Source organism: Arvicanthis niloticus, chromosome 13, assembly GCF_011762505.2.
Source record: "Arvicanthis niloticus isolate mArvNil1 chromosome 13, mArvNil1.pat.X, whole genome shotgun sequence".
Classification (NCBI taxonomy): Eukaryota; Metazoa; Chordata; class Mammalia; order Rodentia; family Muridae; genus Arvicanthis; species Arvicanthis niloticus.
In genome coordinates, this window is record NC_047670.1 from 53,741,734 (window position 1) to 53,754,979 (window position 13,246).

The window sequence follows — 13,246 nt, forward strand, 5'->3', positions numbered from 1 at the left end:
TACCGGCTGTATCATGCAAAGGCCTCTGGAACCAGAGAGGTCCCCAAATCCACACAGAATCTGCTACACTCCTCACAGGGCCCAGGCCTTCTTGTTGGGCCTTCTTGTCTGTAGATCAGGCAGCTTTTGTAAGACCTGCACTGTCTGGTTCTACCCTAGGTCTCTAAGCCAATCAGTTTCTAGATTCTGGCCATCCAAGCAGTGCCACAAATGGGACTCCCTCTTGAGCTTGGGCCTCAAGTTAGACCAGTCATTGGTTGCCACTCCCACAAGCTCCGAGCCACCATTTCCCCAGCACATCTTGAAGGTGGGACCAGAGAGTTCGGCCCACAGAATCAACTTAAGCAGGGCTCATAGGGGCTCACAGAGACTGAAGAGGCAATCACAGAGCCTGCATGGGTCTGTGCTAGACCCTCATACATGGTGTGGTTGTTCAGCGTGGGTTTTTTGTGAGACTCCTAATGGTGGGAGTAGGGGTGTCTTTTGGCAGATCATGGGACCTTTTTCCTCCTGCTAGAGTGTCTTGTCTAGCCTTGATTTGAGGATCTGTGCCTAGTCTTATTGCATCTTGTTTATGCCGTGTTCAGTTGACATCCCTGGGAGGCCTGCTCTTTGCTGAAAAGGAATGGGAGTAGTGGATCTGGGGGTGGAGGGGAGGTCTGAGGATGATGACTTGGGGGTGGGGGGCATGGAGGGGAGGCTTAGGTCTGGATGGATGTATTGTAAGAGAAAAGAGTAAAGAAAAAAAAAATCTCACACCCCAGCATGGGAGTCCTTGGTTCCACCACCAGCCAGCTTTGCCATGGCAGCCTTGATCCTGGCGCCAGCAGTTGGGGGATGGGGGCCTCAGGATGGACCAAGGGGACAACAGTATCTACTGCAGCCCAGCTGCATGCAAGTGCAACCTCTGCTGTCTGCAGCAGAACAGAGGAATTCCCACCATTGAGACCAGCTAGGTCTGAGGGCAAGCTGTAAACCCTCCGTGCAAATATAAGTGAAAGGAGGGGGAGGGACAGATGCCTTCCCAGCAGAAGGACCAGTCCAGGAGGGGAGATCACTGGAGGAGGGCAGGATACTGAAGATGCTGACAAGGCATAGCATCCTGTGTCTGTGTTTGTTGTCACTGTGAAACTCCTCACATGAGCTTGGCAGGGGCCCTGGGATCAAAGACAAGCCGCCAGAGTCTGTTCTATAGGAGTTTGAGACAGAGCGTGTGGCTGCAGCTGAGCAGAATGTAGACCAGCCACCTTGGTGGTGAGGAGACTACCGCTGGTCCTCCTACACAGGTTATTGTTTGGGTCTCAGGAAGAAGGATAAGGAGGGACCAGGACCAGGCCTCTCCTTGTGGTTGGACCATAGAAACAATCCTGAGTCCCTTAGTCAGGAAAGGGGTTAGCAAGGCAGGTAAAGGGGAGAGTTCTCTTCGGAAAGCAAGGTCCAAGGACACATGCGTGGGAGTGGGCCACAGGACAGGGAGTAGAGAAAAACCCACCTGCAGGGACAGGAGTGGGAGTCCAGACCTTTCCTTGTTGGCAAATGCCTGGCCCAGGCTCACCTTCCTGTAGTTATAAAGGGCCTGTGAGAGACTAGGTACTATCAACAAGGGTAGGCCTCCGGAGCTGCAGACAAGGAAGTGGGGAGAGGGGAGCAGGGCCTGGAATTCCCCACTAATACAAAAGAGGAGGGCCAGAGTGAGCCAGACCTCACAGTGAGGAAGAATTTAAAGAAAGATCACCCACAAAGCCCTTGTTGGGAAGCAAAATGATAGGCCTTTTCTGTAGGAGAGAGAGAGAGGCTTTGGCCCTGGGAGAATCTCAAGGAGGGGAAGGTAGCAGAAGGCCAATAGGGCAGGGCACCCTGCAGCTGGAAAAAGGCCCAGGAGGAGTCCCCAGAACCATGGACTTCGGGAGGATCCCAGCCACCTAAGGGTCAGGAGGCTGAGATGGTCAGACCAAGGTCTACCATAGCCACCTAAAGATGGCTTCCAGAGGCTGTGTGAAACGGTTGCTTAGAGGGACCAGCAGGAGTCAGGCCCTGAGGCAGGAGGGCAAGTTGGAATGGATTAGGATGGTACTCAAAGAGAAGGGAGTCCACACCCCCTGGTGAAGTCTCTCACAAGCTGAGAGAAGAATTTTGGCACAGTGAAATTTACTGTGAAGACAGCCCATGTGGAGACAACGTTCCTCTCACGTATGTGTCCAGAAAAGAGACTAGAACAGGCACGCACGTGGTGCACAGACATATATGCAGGCAAACACCCATACACAAAACAGCAATGAACCACGCTTAGGGCCTAGAGCTCCGTGACCTTGTTAATGAACCTCCACAGCCTGAGGCTCACACCAGGGACACTGTGAAGCCTTTGTCCCAGCTTTCTGGTGACCTAGGGTAGAGAGTAAGGGTTCCCTGACCCCCGGGGCCTATGTTTTCACCGTGTATCAGTCCCACTATCTTGTACAGTGTACCTAAGAAACCAGAGGGCCTTGTTCACTGTGGAAGAAAAAGTCCTTAGAAAGCCCTTGAACAATGTAACTCCAGAATTCCCCCAAAATGTAATTGTGCCTGTTAAGACTTTAAGTGGGACATTCTTGCCAGAAGCCCAGAATATGTGTACTGTCCTTGTCTGTGTGTTCTCTCTCCCTCAATGCCCATACTTAAATTTATGCTAAAACTATTTTTTTTTTTTTTTTTTTTGGAGACAAGATATCATGTATTCCAGGCTGGCCTTGAACTTCCTATAGAGCCAACGCCTCCACCTCCAGAGTGCTGGGATTACAGGCATGTGTTGTTTATTGAACCTGGGGCTGGGGTTTGAACCCAGGACTTCATGCTTGCTAAGCAAGCACTCTACCAACTGAGCCACACCCCCAGCCCTTAAAAACTCTTAATAAACTCCGACTCTGCTTTGGACTGACACACCCTCAAGGCTTTTTTTTTTTTTTTTTTTTTTTTTTTTTTGGTTGTGTGTGTGTGTGTGTGTGTGTGTGTTTTGCTATGTTTCTACAGTGAAGTCAAGAATCCAGACTGCACTCAAGTGGAGGTCTCTTAGAGGAATGTCCAACTCCAGGCAGCAATTCTGGGCTGTCTTCCCTCTGCCACTAACAATGGTGCCATATTCATCCTCACAGGGACTAGCTCAATCTTGACAGCTCACTTAAAGAAGGTCTTCAAAGATCCAAGCCAAGTGGGGTAGGGCGTGTGGTGGTGACTCTGGCCCCAAACCTCCAGCCAAGTTTGACAATTAAGCCTGAGGCCCCACCTAGCATGTAACCCACATTCTGCCTGGCCACAGGAACCCATAGAAAGTCTTGGTTCTTCAAGGCAGGGGTGGCCCATGGCTATTAAGAAAGGTTGGCAGATGGTAAAGGACACAGAAGAGGTGTGATCAGGATCCAAGGATGGGTGCCCAGGCCAGGTCCAAAGGCAGCTTGGAATCCACCCTGGCAGGAGCAGGGAAAGTGGCCTGGAACAAGTCAGGTTCCATGACCACTGTCAAGGGCAATTTTCCTCCTGAGAAGCTGCCCATGTGCCTCCCCGGGGATGTGGATCTTGGGATGAAGGAGAACCACCAGTAGATGCCAGGTGTCGTGTCAACACATCAGGTCACACGGCTAAGTGGCTTCCATGTTCTGGTGACGGGTGTTGGGAATGCACCCTGATATCCCCTGCTAGGCACTCTAGGATGACACTGCCACTCAGCACTGTTACCCAGGAAAAGAGGACATGAGAAAGGACAGCAGGAACTGGGGAGGCTGGGATGCATTCAACACAAACCTCAGCCCTGTTGTTTTAAATAAGAAATTTATTGCAAATATAGAAATTGATTCTCTCCATACAGGAATCTCCAAGGTGAGGAAAACGATTTCGTGCCATTCGGTTTAAAACAGGAAAATTGAAGGGAAAGGTGAATGGAGGAAGGAGAAATAAATGAAGTTACCCCCTAAAAGAAGAAAAGGAGAGGGCCAAGGCCCCCCAGGAGGGGGCAAGTTCCGTACACAGCGAGGGGTCACAGGTTCAGAGTCCAGGGCCCCGAGCCCAGCTCTGCAGGGCTCAAACCAGGTGCCAGGCTGCCATGCCCCTGGGGGCTGGCAGCTCCTGAGGAGGGTCCAGGGAAGGGGGATGTGGGAAGCAGGGAGGAGAGGTGACCATCACCGCCTGGACCTCCACCTCAGCCCTATGCTTGACTGGCAGAAGAGGGCAGGAGGAAAAGGAGGCCAGCCACCCTTGGGGACACCTCTATTCTCCCTGCTGTTCAGCAGGGGCAGCTGGCATCTGGGGGGGGCACTAAGGCTAGTGAGGGGGGAAGAGACTGTTTCTTAGAGGTGGGTGTAGGTCATGTGATATGAGCATGGGGCCTGGGGGAAGGTCCCCTTGTCCTGGGGCAGAGGGGATCCCAGAGAACAAGCCTTGTCAAGAGGGACAAACATTAAGGGGTGAGGGCACTCTACTTACTGGTAGCTAGATACCCCATATCCCCTATACCTTTTCCCACCCACCCACACCCTGGAGAAGAGGTTCCCAGCCTTGTCAGAGCCTGCTAGGGCAGAGGGACAGGATAGCTCAGGGACAGCTGGCAGGTCCCCCACCTCTCCCTCCTTGCCCATTTTCTAAGCGGTGGTTCTTGCCATGCAGACCTCTGTCGCCTGTCTCCTTGAAGAGACAAGAGGCCACCTGGTCCCCTATGCCCATCATGGCAAGGAAGCCCCCATCTGCTTCCCTGTAGTTTCAGTACCTCATGAACTGGTAGGATGAGAGGGCTGTCACCTCTGTCCCTATCTGTCTCCCCCTAGACCCCTACCCCGGGCCTATCTAGAGGTTTCTCTTTCCCTGTACTTCTGCCCAACTTCAACTTAAATTTCCTGGATTGTGAGCAAATGCCATTTCTAATTGGGAACATGGAGAAGGGCCATGGGCCAGCCCCAGACATCAGCGCCATCAATGGCTGCCTCTCCTCCCTGCACTGCCCAGGTGCTCCTAAGTGGGCTTTCCCTGGCCACCTCCCTTGACAGGCCCTCCAGTCCTGCATAGGTTTGTTTCAGAGCTTCCTGCTCTGTACTCAAGAGGGAGTGTCTCAGAATTGAAGGGCCATTGGTGACAGGAGACCTTTCCACAGACTCCAAAACCTGGTCCAGGCTCCCTGAACCTGCTAAGACTAAGCGTTTTTTCCATCTGACCCAAACTTATTTTGGGAAGGGCACACACTTCCACAAGGGAGGCCTCACGGGCTGTTCTCTACCAGGACAGGAAAGCCCAGATGTGACCTCCTACCCACATGTCCCCCAGATGACTCCATTAAGCCCCTGGGTTCTTCCTTTCCCTGTGCCCCTAATCATGGCCTGCCCCAAGTCTCAGGCCCAGAACTCATAAAGCCAGGGGCTTCACTTGGCTCCGGGGTGTAAGAATCCATTTGTCTTTTTGTGACAATTGTACTTCTGCCCAGGGACAAGCCATTTTAGATAGTACATAGGACATGCCAGGGGGAAACTCCTAGGGCCTACCCTAAAGGACTGGCCAGGTCAACTGGAGGACCTGCCCAATGGAGGTACCTATGTCTTGGGTCCTTGCTCTGTATCAAAGGTCCCTGTGGCCTGGTCCCCCACTGTTGAAATGGATCCTTTCTTTAAAGTCCCCTTGAAGTGGCATCTGAGGTTTTATAAAAGTTACCTTCAACCAAGAGTGATGGCCAAACAAGTAGGGACAGAGCCCACTCCACTGTGGGGAGTCTCCCTGGTCATGACAAAGCCCACTCCCCTCCTGCAAGGACCTGGAGCCACTCCATGAAGCTCCAGGCGCTTAGCCTCCAGTACTCAGTACGATAGTCCCTCCCTCCCATGTGGCTGGCCAGGTGCCTCTTTGGAGGGCCCCCCGTTTCATTTTCAGATGGAAACAGGTCTGTGGTGATCCTTTCACAGCCTCTCCCACAAGAACGTGGCCTTGAGAACACTCTTCTCAGACTGCTTTCCCCAGTGGAGAGGAGGGAGGACAAGCAGAGGTGGTACAGGACAGAGATGGGAAGGGGCAAGGAGTAAGCTGTAAAACTGGAGGAAGGCAGGCAGCACTTGTGGGCCCAATGCCCAGAAAGATGGGAGGAGGGTCTGGGGCAGGGCTAGGTTGGCGGCACCTGTTTTGGGTCTTCTGCAGAGCTGGTCCTCCCTGGGTTTCAAGAGCTGCTCGGATCACACAGAGGGAATGGGGGTTGGGGGGTGGGGGGGAGTCTGGAGAAACTGGCACATACACGACAGATGTTTGCTCAGAAAAATACAGTAAAATCGTCATGCAAAGATAACAGGGGTCTGCTTGCTCACGCCCCCAGCCTCTCGGCCTGCCTGCTGTTCTCAGGGTGGTGGGTTTAGGGTAGGGTGAGGGGCAGGTTTGTGGCTAGGGGAGTTCTGCTCTTCACATTCAGGCTGGCCAGTCCCCTCCTCTCCCTAGAACAGTCTTTTTTTTTTCTTTATTTTCTTTATTTATTATTATTTTTTTTTTTTTGCAAATGTCACCCCTGAGTGAGCTCTGGGCTCAGCCCACCCCAAAGTCGATGTGATAGAGGTGTTCGGTCAAGTCTCCCCACCCTGGTCCTTCCCTAGACCCTACCCCCAAAAAGAGCCCCAGCTTTCCTGGTCAGAGCCCTCACAGAGCAAGTGAGATGTCTCTCTCCCATCCTCCTCCTCCTCCTCACTCCACAGTCACTCTCCAATCTCATGAAACCCCAAAGAGCAACAGGAATGAAGGACTCTGGAAGTTGGGGTCGAGCTGAGAAGGCTCTTCCCTGTTTCAACAGGAAGCTAAAGAGCACACAGGCAGGGGGCAGAAGTGCCCAGTACAGATGTCCCAATGCCCCACAGGCCCACTGCCCACTCAAAGGCAAAGGACAATGCCTTAGTCTAGTCTTGGGACTCAAGAACAGCCTCCAGAGCTTGTCCCCAGAAGCTCCTGGCTCTTGAGAAGGCTGCTGCCTGGCCAGGCCTCTTTTACCCCCCTCTGCCACCACCCACACTGAAAGGACTCCGGAGCTCAACGGTTGGTCAGTTGGTCGCTCTGGGCACCAACTGCCAGGCTCTGGGTTGCCATGGCAACAGACTAGCTAGAGAAGGGGAGGGGCCAGGAACCTGGCCTGCTCCCTGACCAGGGCAGTAGGAGGCACCTCACTATTTGTGCTTTGATTGGTGTTGGGAGTGGGTCAGAAAGAGGACTGTGGCCATTTCCATGGAAACATGGGACCCCCTCTCAAGCCAGGGGATAAGACAGGGTGGGGTGGGGCAGATGCCCTCCTGGGCAGGCTGAGATGCTGCAAACATCAGGAGCCAGGCAAGTGGGGTGCAGGGTGCAGGGAGGGATCCCCACATTCTACATCATCTCCACACTGGCCCCAGACCTCATCACTCACTGTTGCTTCTCTGTGGTGGGTAGGAGTCCCAGAGACCCAGAGAAACTAGGGGCTGTGACATGGGGGCCTACACCTGAGATACCAGTGGGGAGCGGATCTACCCACCACCCCACACTCAGGCAGCTCCCCAGGGCTACTTGGAAGACACTTGAAGGGGGCTGGTGGCACCCTTTGCCTCTGCTTCTGTCTGGTCAGCAGGACATTGCTTACATTTGGCCACCCAGGGCTAGGGACCATAGCCTTTCACTTTGTAGATGTCCATGGACTTTCTAAAGAAGAAAAGCACCCGCCTGCTTCTGTCCCTAGACCCCTGAGACCACAACTTTGGAAGGAGTAGCAGATGAAGGGGACAGAGCCCAGAGGAGCAACTGGAAGCGGGGCCAGCACTGGGCCAGGAAGCTGGGAGACAGAGCTGTAACCTGTTGGGTGAGAGACCCCAGGGGTTCTTTTCCTCTCTGTGGGCCATCCATAGTGGGTGTCGAAGATGCCCACTGTCCACATGTTGCCAAATCTCCAAGGGAAATGTTCTCCAGCTTGGAGGATAGCCTTCCTGAACGAGAGGCCTATGGTTTGCTTCTACCCAAATCTCTCTTGCCACCAAACCCGCCTGAGTCTCAGGCCCCACACCCTCTCTGGCCTCTTTCCCAGCCCAGCAAGTCCCTTGGGCAGCACAGTAGAGACAACTGGTGTCAGTAGCAGGTTGTAAACTTTAAGGAAAATGTTTGTTTTCCTGTCCGTTATTATTGGGTGTTGGTTACTTCACAGTCAGGTGGTGGTCAAGTGTGTGTGTGGGTGCGTGTATGCGGGTGTGCATGTGCGTCCACTCCTAGGCCCGGGCCCCTTGGCCCCAGGCTCCTTGGCCTGTCCCCCGCCTCCCGGCCACCCTGTTGGGGGGCCCTTCCCCCCGAGTACCCCTGCCCTCCTCCCCATCACCTCACCGGTGGGGGAGGAGAGGGTCACAGCTTCTGCTGGGCTGAGACCCCCTTCCAGTAATCAAGGATGTCATGCAGGTCCTCATCCTTGGCAAACTGGACCTTCTTGCGCAGGGCATGGCCAGCAGCCATGTATACCTCCTCACGATGGTGCTTCTTGTAGGGCCGGAAACGCTCCCAGATCTTATGTGTGCTCTCAGACGAGTACTCAGGGCTGGAGGAATACCCTGAGTAGTAATGTCTGGGGGAGAGCTGCGAGTAGGTGGAGTCTCGCTTAGAGCGGGTCAGTGGCTTGAGGAAGGACACGCGCTGGCTCAGGCTGTCAGCGCCCTCCTCGTAGTAGAGAGCGGGGAAGCTATGCCGGTGCTCGCTGCAGTGGTAGGCCGGCTTCACCTCCAGGTGGTGAATGCCACCACCCCCCGTACTGCTTCCACTACTGCCCGTGGGCACCAGTGGAAGCCGGTCCAGCGGGCTGTTGAGGGGGCTGCCTTTCTCGATGTACTTGGAGTCGCTCTTGGCCAGTCCTGTGGGGGTTGGGTGGTCTGGCACATCCAGACTGAAGACCTTGGCGCTCTTGATGGAGCCACTGGATGACACGCTGCAGGTCTTGCGGGTCACTGCAGCGTCGGCACTCAGCTGGCGCTGCAGTGGGTGGTGGGAGCTCTCCTTGTAGGGGGGTGACAGGAAGCTGGGCCGCTCCAGCGCCCCAGGAGTGGCAGCTGAGGAGGCAGCAGGAGCCGCAGGGAGGGACTGGCACTCGAAGGCCAGATCGGAATCCCCCCCTCCGCCACTGCCACCCCCAAGGAAAGAGGCCGAATCCAGCTTGAGGGCATCGATGCAATTGTTAATGATCTGGTTGACCTTGTCCACTTCCTTGGCAATGGTAGAGATCTCAGCAGCTGAGCCCTGGCCATTTTCGACTTCTGGGAGTTCATCCTCAGGCCGGGCCAGGCTGTCCCCTGCAGCACCTGTGCGCACCTCAATATAGTTGCCTTTGGTAGCCACCTTGGGTGTGTCTAGCCCGGCCTCCAGACCCTTGGAGGTGGGCAGTTTCTCCCCGATCATGGAGGGGATAGAGGACATTCTGGCCACAGGCAGTACTGGTGGCTCGGCTAGCTTCTGTGCAGCGTGCACAATGGAGCCAGCATCCACATCGGCGCCATAGCGCATTTCCAAGATGGTCTTCTTGACATTGACAGACTTCTGCTTCTCCTCTTGCATGCGCCGCTTGCGCAGGCAGTAGTAGACGGCTCCCAGCACAATGACCATGCCAAACAGGCAGCCCAGGATGGTCATGATGTAGTGTGTGGTGGTGGAGGTGCTGGGGGCCAGATCCCCAGGCACAAGGTCCCGAGTGGTAAAAGTTAGACAGGTGTGGTTGAAGCGGCGGCTGTTGCGCAGTGAGGTGACACAGAAGGTGTACTCAGTGTGCGCTCTCAGCTTGTCTAGCGTCACGATCTCTTTCTTGTTCTTGAGTGTCATGACGTCAGAGAAGTAGCTATTGTTGTACTGGACCAGCACATACATCTTGCTGTAAGGGTGTGGGATGATGACAATCAGGGTGGCCGAGGTGAAGGTGACTTGGTGCAACTTGATGGCTGGTCCAGCAGATGCGTCTGTGGTGGACGAGGCCGGAGGCTCCACTGAGAGGATCTCGTCAGGATTGAAGCCTGAGTTCTCGTCAGGCTCCCTCTGTGTATCCGTGGAATAGGGTGTGGGGTGACTGACGGGCCGGGCAGGCATTGAGCCGTTGCGGCACTTGGCCTGCAGGACAGTAATGGCATTGAGGCTGTGGTATGGTCGGGGCACGAGCAGTGGGTAACCAGCAAACTCCCTTGGTGACTCACACTGCAGGCGGTCATAGTTCTTGGTGACGTTGTTGAAGACCACAAGCCAGGCTAGGAAGCCGAAGAGGTCACACTCACAGTTAAAGGGGTTGCCGGCCAGCTCACACACCATCAGACTGGCCAGGCTGGCGAAGGTGGCGCCATCCAAACGGCTGAGGCGGTTGGAGGACAGGTCGATGCTGATGAGGCTGGGGCACTCGGAGAAGGCGGTGGGCGTCACCACCTCAATGAGGTTGTGCTGGACAAAGAGGAACTGCAGGCGGCTCATGCCACGCAGCATGCCCTCGGTCAGGTTGCTGAGCCGGTTGTAGCCCAGCTGCAGGACCTGCAGGCTTGTCTGGCCCAGGAAGGCACCATCCTCGATATAAGAAATCTCGTTCTTGGTGAGGTTGAGGTCCGTAAGGTTCCCGAAGCGATTGAGTGAGGAGTAGAGCACAGCTTTGAGCTTGTTCTCATTGAGTCGCAGGTCGTGCACAGTGCTGTTGATGTGCTGGGGGATGGTCTCATAGGGTGGCTGGTTCTGGCTGCAGATGGCCAGCCACACATAGCCCTTGTCCCCCTCGATGAGCCAGCAGTCAGCGTGCACAGCGCCTGGCTGGAACACGCACAGCAGCGCTGCCGCACACAGCCCCAGGCGCAGCATGGCCCAGGCTTTGGCCCCTTAGAGGCCCAGCTGGGGTGAAGGGCCGGAGCACAAGAGGGACCTAGCAGCCAGAGGCTGGAGCTAGTAGCACAGTCCTCCCCGGAGCCGTCACCATCTTGAGGGTGACCCCCAGCACAGGGGCCTTGGGCAGGACAGGCAGGACAGGCAGGATGGACACAGCTGGTGCCTGCTGCTCTGAAGGGCTAAGAGCAGGCAGTGGGCGTTGCTGTGACTCCAGATTCCCGATGGAAAAATATGCAGGGTTTCAGGCTTTGATGTCTTCCTCTTCCTCTTCCTCTTCCTCTTCCTCCTCTTCCTTCCCCTTCCCCTGTGGTTCCAGGCTCAGACCTTCAAGCAGTTCCCACAGGACCCAGGAGTGCAACGCTGAGGGATGCTGAGCAAGACGGAGACAGGAAAAAGCCCATCTGTTCCTGTAAGGTAGCATCAAAAGACAGTGACAGATCAGTGTGAGGGCCTGGACCCACCCATTCAGGGTCCAGGGTAGGCCCCATTCCTCTTTTATAGAACCAGGGGCTCCGTGACAGCAAGGACCCCTTGGACCCTGCTTCCATAAAGCAAAAGAAGGCTGGGGTGGCAAGTCTCCCAGGACAGACTCAGGAGTTACCGTGTGGGTAGGGGTGGTTTGAGCACCAAGACAGAGGAGAAAGACTGGAGAGGACCGCGTGGGCACACGTGCATGGACACCCACCCTCCAGGGCACACCCGGCACGCAGTGTCCACATGCAACTGCTGGCCTGTATAAAGTCTATGAAACCAAAACTGCATGGGCTGCACATGGGAGGGACACACACATGCACGCACGCGCGCACACACACACACCCTCCCTGCCATCTGTGTACATGACAGACGTGTCCACATATCCAAGTGGGCACCCCCAAATCCGGATAAGAATTAAGAAGCCCAGTGAAATGCCTCGTTCTCCATGCCCAAAGATAAATAATTCATTTGTTGTGTAACTGCTCTTGTTCCAAAAATAATTCCCTTGTCTCAGCTTCCATGGGGGAGGGGAGCAGAACAGGCTGGCAGTGGGCCTCCCTTGTGGCAGGGGTGTGTAAGGGCCAGGGTCTCTGCAGAAGGAGGGCTGGTGCTGTGGGCAGAACTCAGCCAAAGGGGGAGGGGCAAAAGTAAGGGACTGTAGCCCACTCGCTAGCAGAAGAGGGCACATGAATCACAAAGAGGGTTCGGGACTTGGGACCACCTCATATCCTCTTCCGGAGTCAGAGGATCAGAGAAGGACGAGGCTTTGCACCAAGTGACATAGTAAAGCTGGGCCAGGATCAAGGTTCCTAAGACACTGACAGTCACCATAGTGAGGAGCCAGGGGGCCCTGTCTGCACATGAGCTGGGTAAATGGCACACGCTCTTAAATACTGCACTTCTGCAGTGCCAGGGAAGCCAGCCCTTTCCTGGGCCGGTGGATGGGAAGTGTCAAGGTGCCATTTGGCTGCTCATCCTGAGACACAGAAGACTGAGCAGCAAGCAGGGGGTCACAGCCCATGGCCCATCTGACTCATCCTTCACTTTCCACCATGAGAAAACCAGGCCCCAAAGCCCTGGGGAGCTTTGGCTGGGTACCCTTCAAGTTGCACACAGCCCAACCTGGCTCCAGCTCACACCCTGCACTCCAGACTCCAGAAACTGCGAAGGCCCTAGACAGCTGCATTCCAGCAAGGACAAAAGATGGTCAAGAGAAATCCACACTTGTTCCGGAAAGCCAGAGCAGTGTCCGCAAGAGCCACCTCCACCTCCTGCTCCTCCCCCAGGGAGACTCTAGGAAAAGAGAGTGCTTTGAAAAAAAAAAAAAAAAAAAAAAAAAAAAAAAAAAAAAAGAATGTCTAGACTTTGTGTTAAAGTGAAGCCAATTTAAAGCTGTGAGCAGCAGAGGGGAAAGGGAGGGAGGCATGAGAACGCACCCGAGGAGGCTCCTGTGCCACTCAGTGCATGCTGAAGAGCCAGCTGATAAGGTCCAACCTGGGTCAGAGGCTGGCTCTGTAGCAGGCTGGGAACCTTGGAGGCCAGCCTGACACACCTTTCTGCCCATTGTGGGGCTAAGTGTGAGAGTCACAAGGCTGCCCAGGCAGCTGACAGCCCCCCCCCCATCCTCACCCATACCACACAACGCTCTCATAGCCGAAGACTTTGGCTTCTGTGAAACACGATGGCTTGTTTCCCACCATCAGCCAGATCATCTTTGAGGGGGCCGAGTCCTCTCAGTTGCTGTCTTGAGAAGCAGGGGCCAGCCTGTCCGAGAGCCCTCAGTCTGTAATGCAGTCCCTCCTCAGGCTGGGGGACCACACTGGTGTGCAGATGCACACACAGGTGCACAGACACAAGGGCGTTGATGTATACACCGAGAGAGCGTGCAGGCTGGCACACACACGGGAGTATGTGTGTGCGCACAGGACGTGTGCAGCAATAG

The 13,246-nt window shown here is 55.0% G+C and overlaps 1 protein-coding gene and 2 non-coding genes across 3 annotated transcripts in view; all 3 read right to left on the reverse strand.

Annotated features, from left to right (window-relative positions):
* Positions 1-2,793: 2,793 nt before the first annotated feature.
* On the reverse strand, positions 2,794-2,872 carry Trnaa-agc (transfer RNA alanine (anticodon AGC)). The gene has a single exon. It is a non-coding gene; the product is annotated as a tRNA-Ala (tRNA).
* A 4,958-nt stretch (positions 2,873-7,830) lies between these two features.
* On the reverse strand, positions 7,831-10,835 carry Elfn2 (extracellular leucine rich repeat and fibronectin type III domain containing 2). The gene has a single exon (XM_076911600.1). The coding sequence runs from the start codon at positions 10,804-10,806 to the stop codon at positions 8,341-8,343; it is 2,466 nt and encodes an 821-aa protein (XP_076767715.1). The 5' UTR covers positions 10,807-10,835; the 3' UTR covers positions 7,831-8,340.
* A 28-nt stretch (positions 10,836-10,863) lies between these two features.
* Positions 10,864-13,246, reverse strand: part of LOC117718704 (uncharacterized) — a 46,023-nt gene continuing 43,640 nt past the window's right edge. Inside the window, exon 3 of the transcript XR_013103363.1 lies at positions 10,864-11,237. This is a non-coding gene — a transcript (uncharacterized LOC117718704). The remainder of the gene's footprint in view (positions 11,238-13,246) is intronic.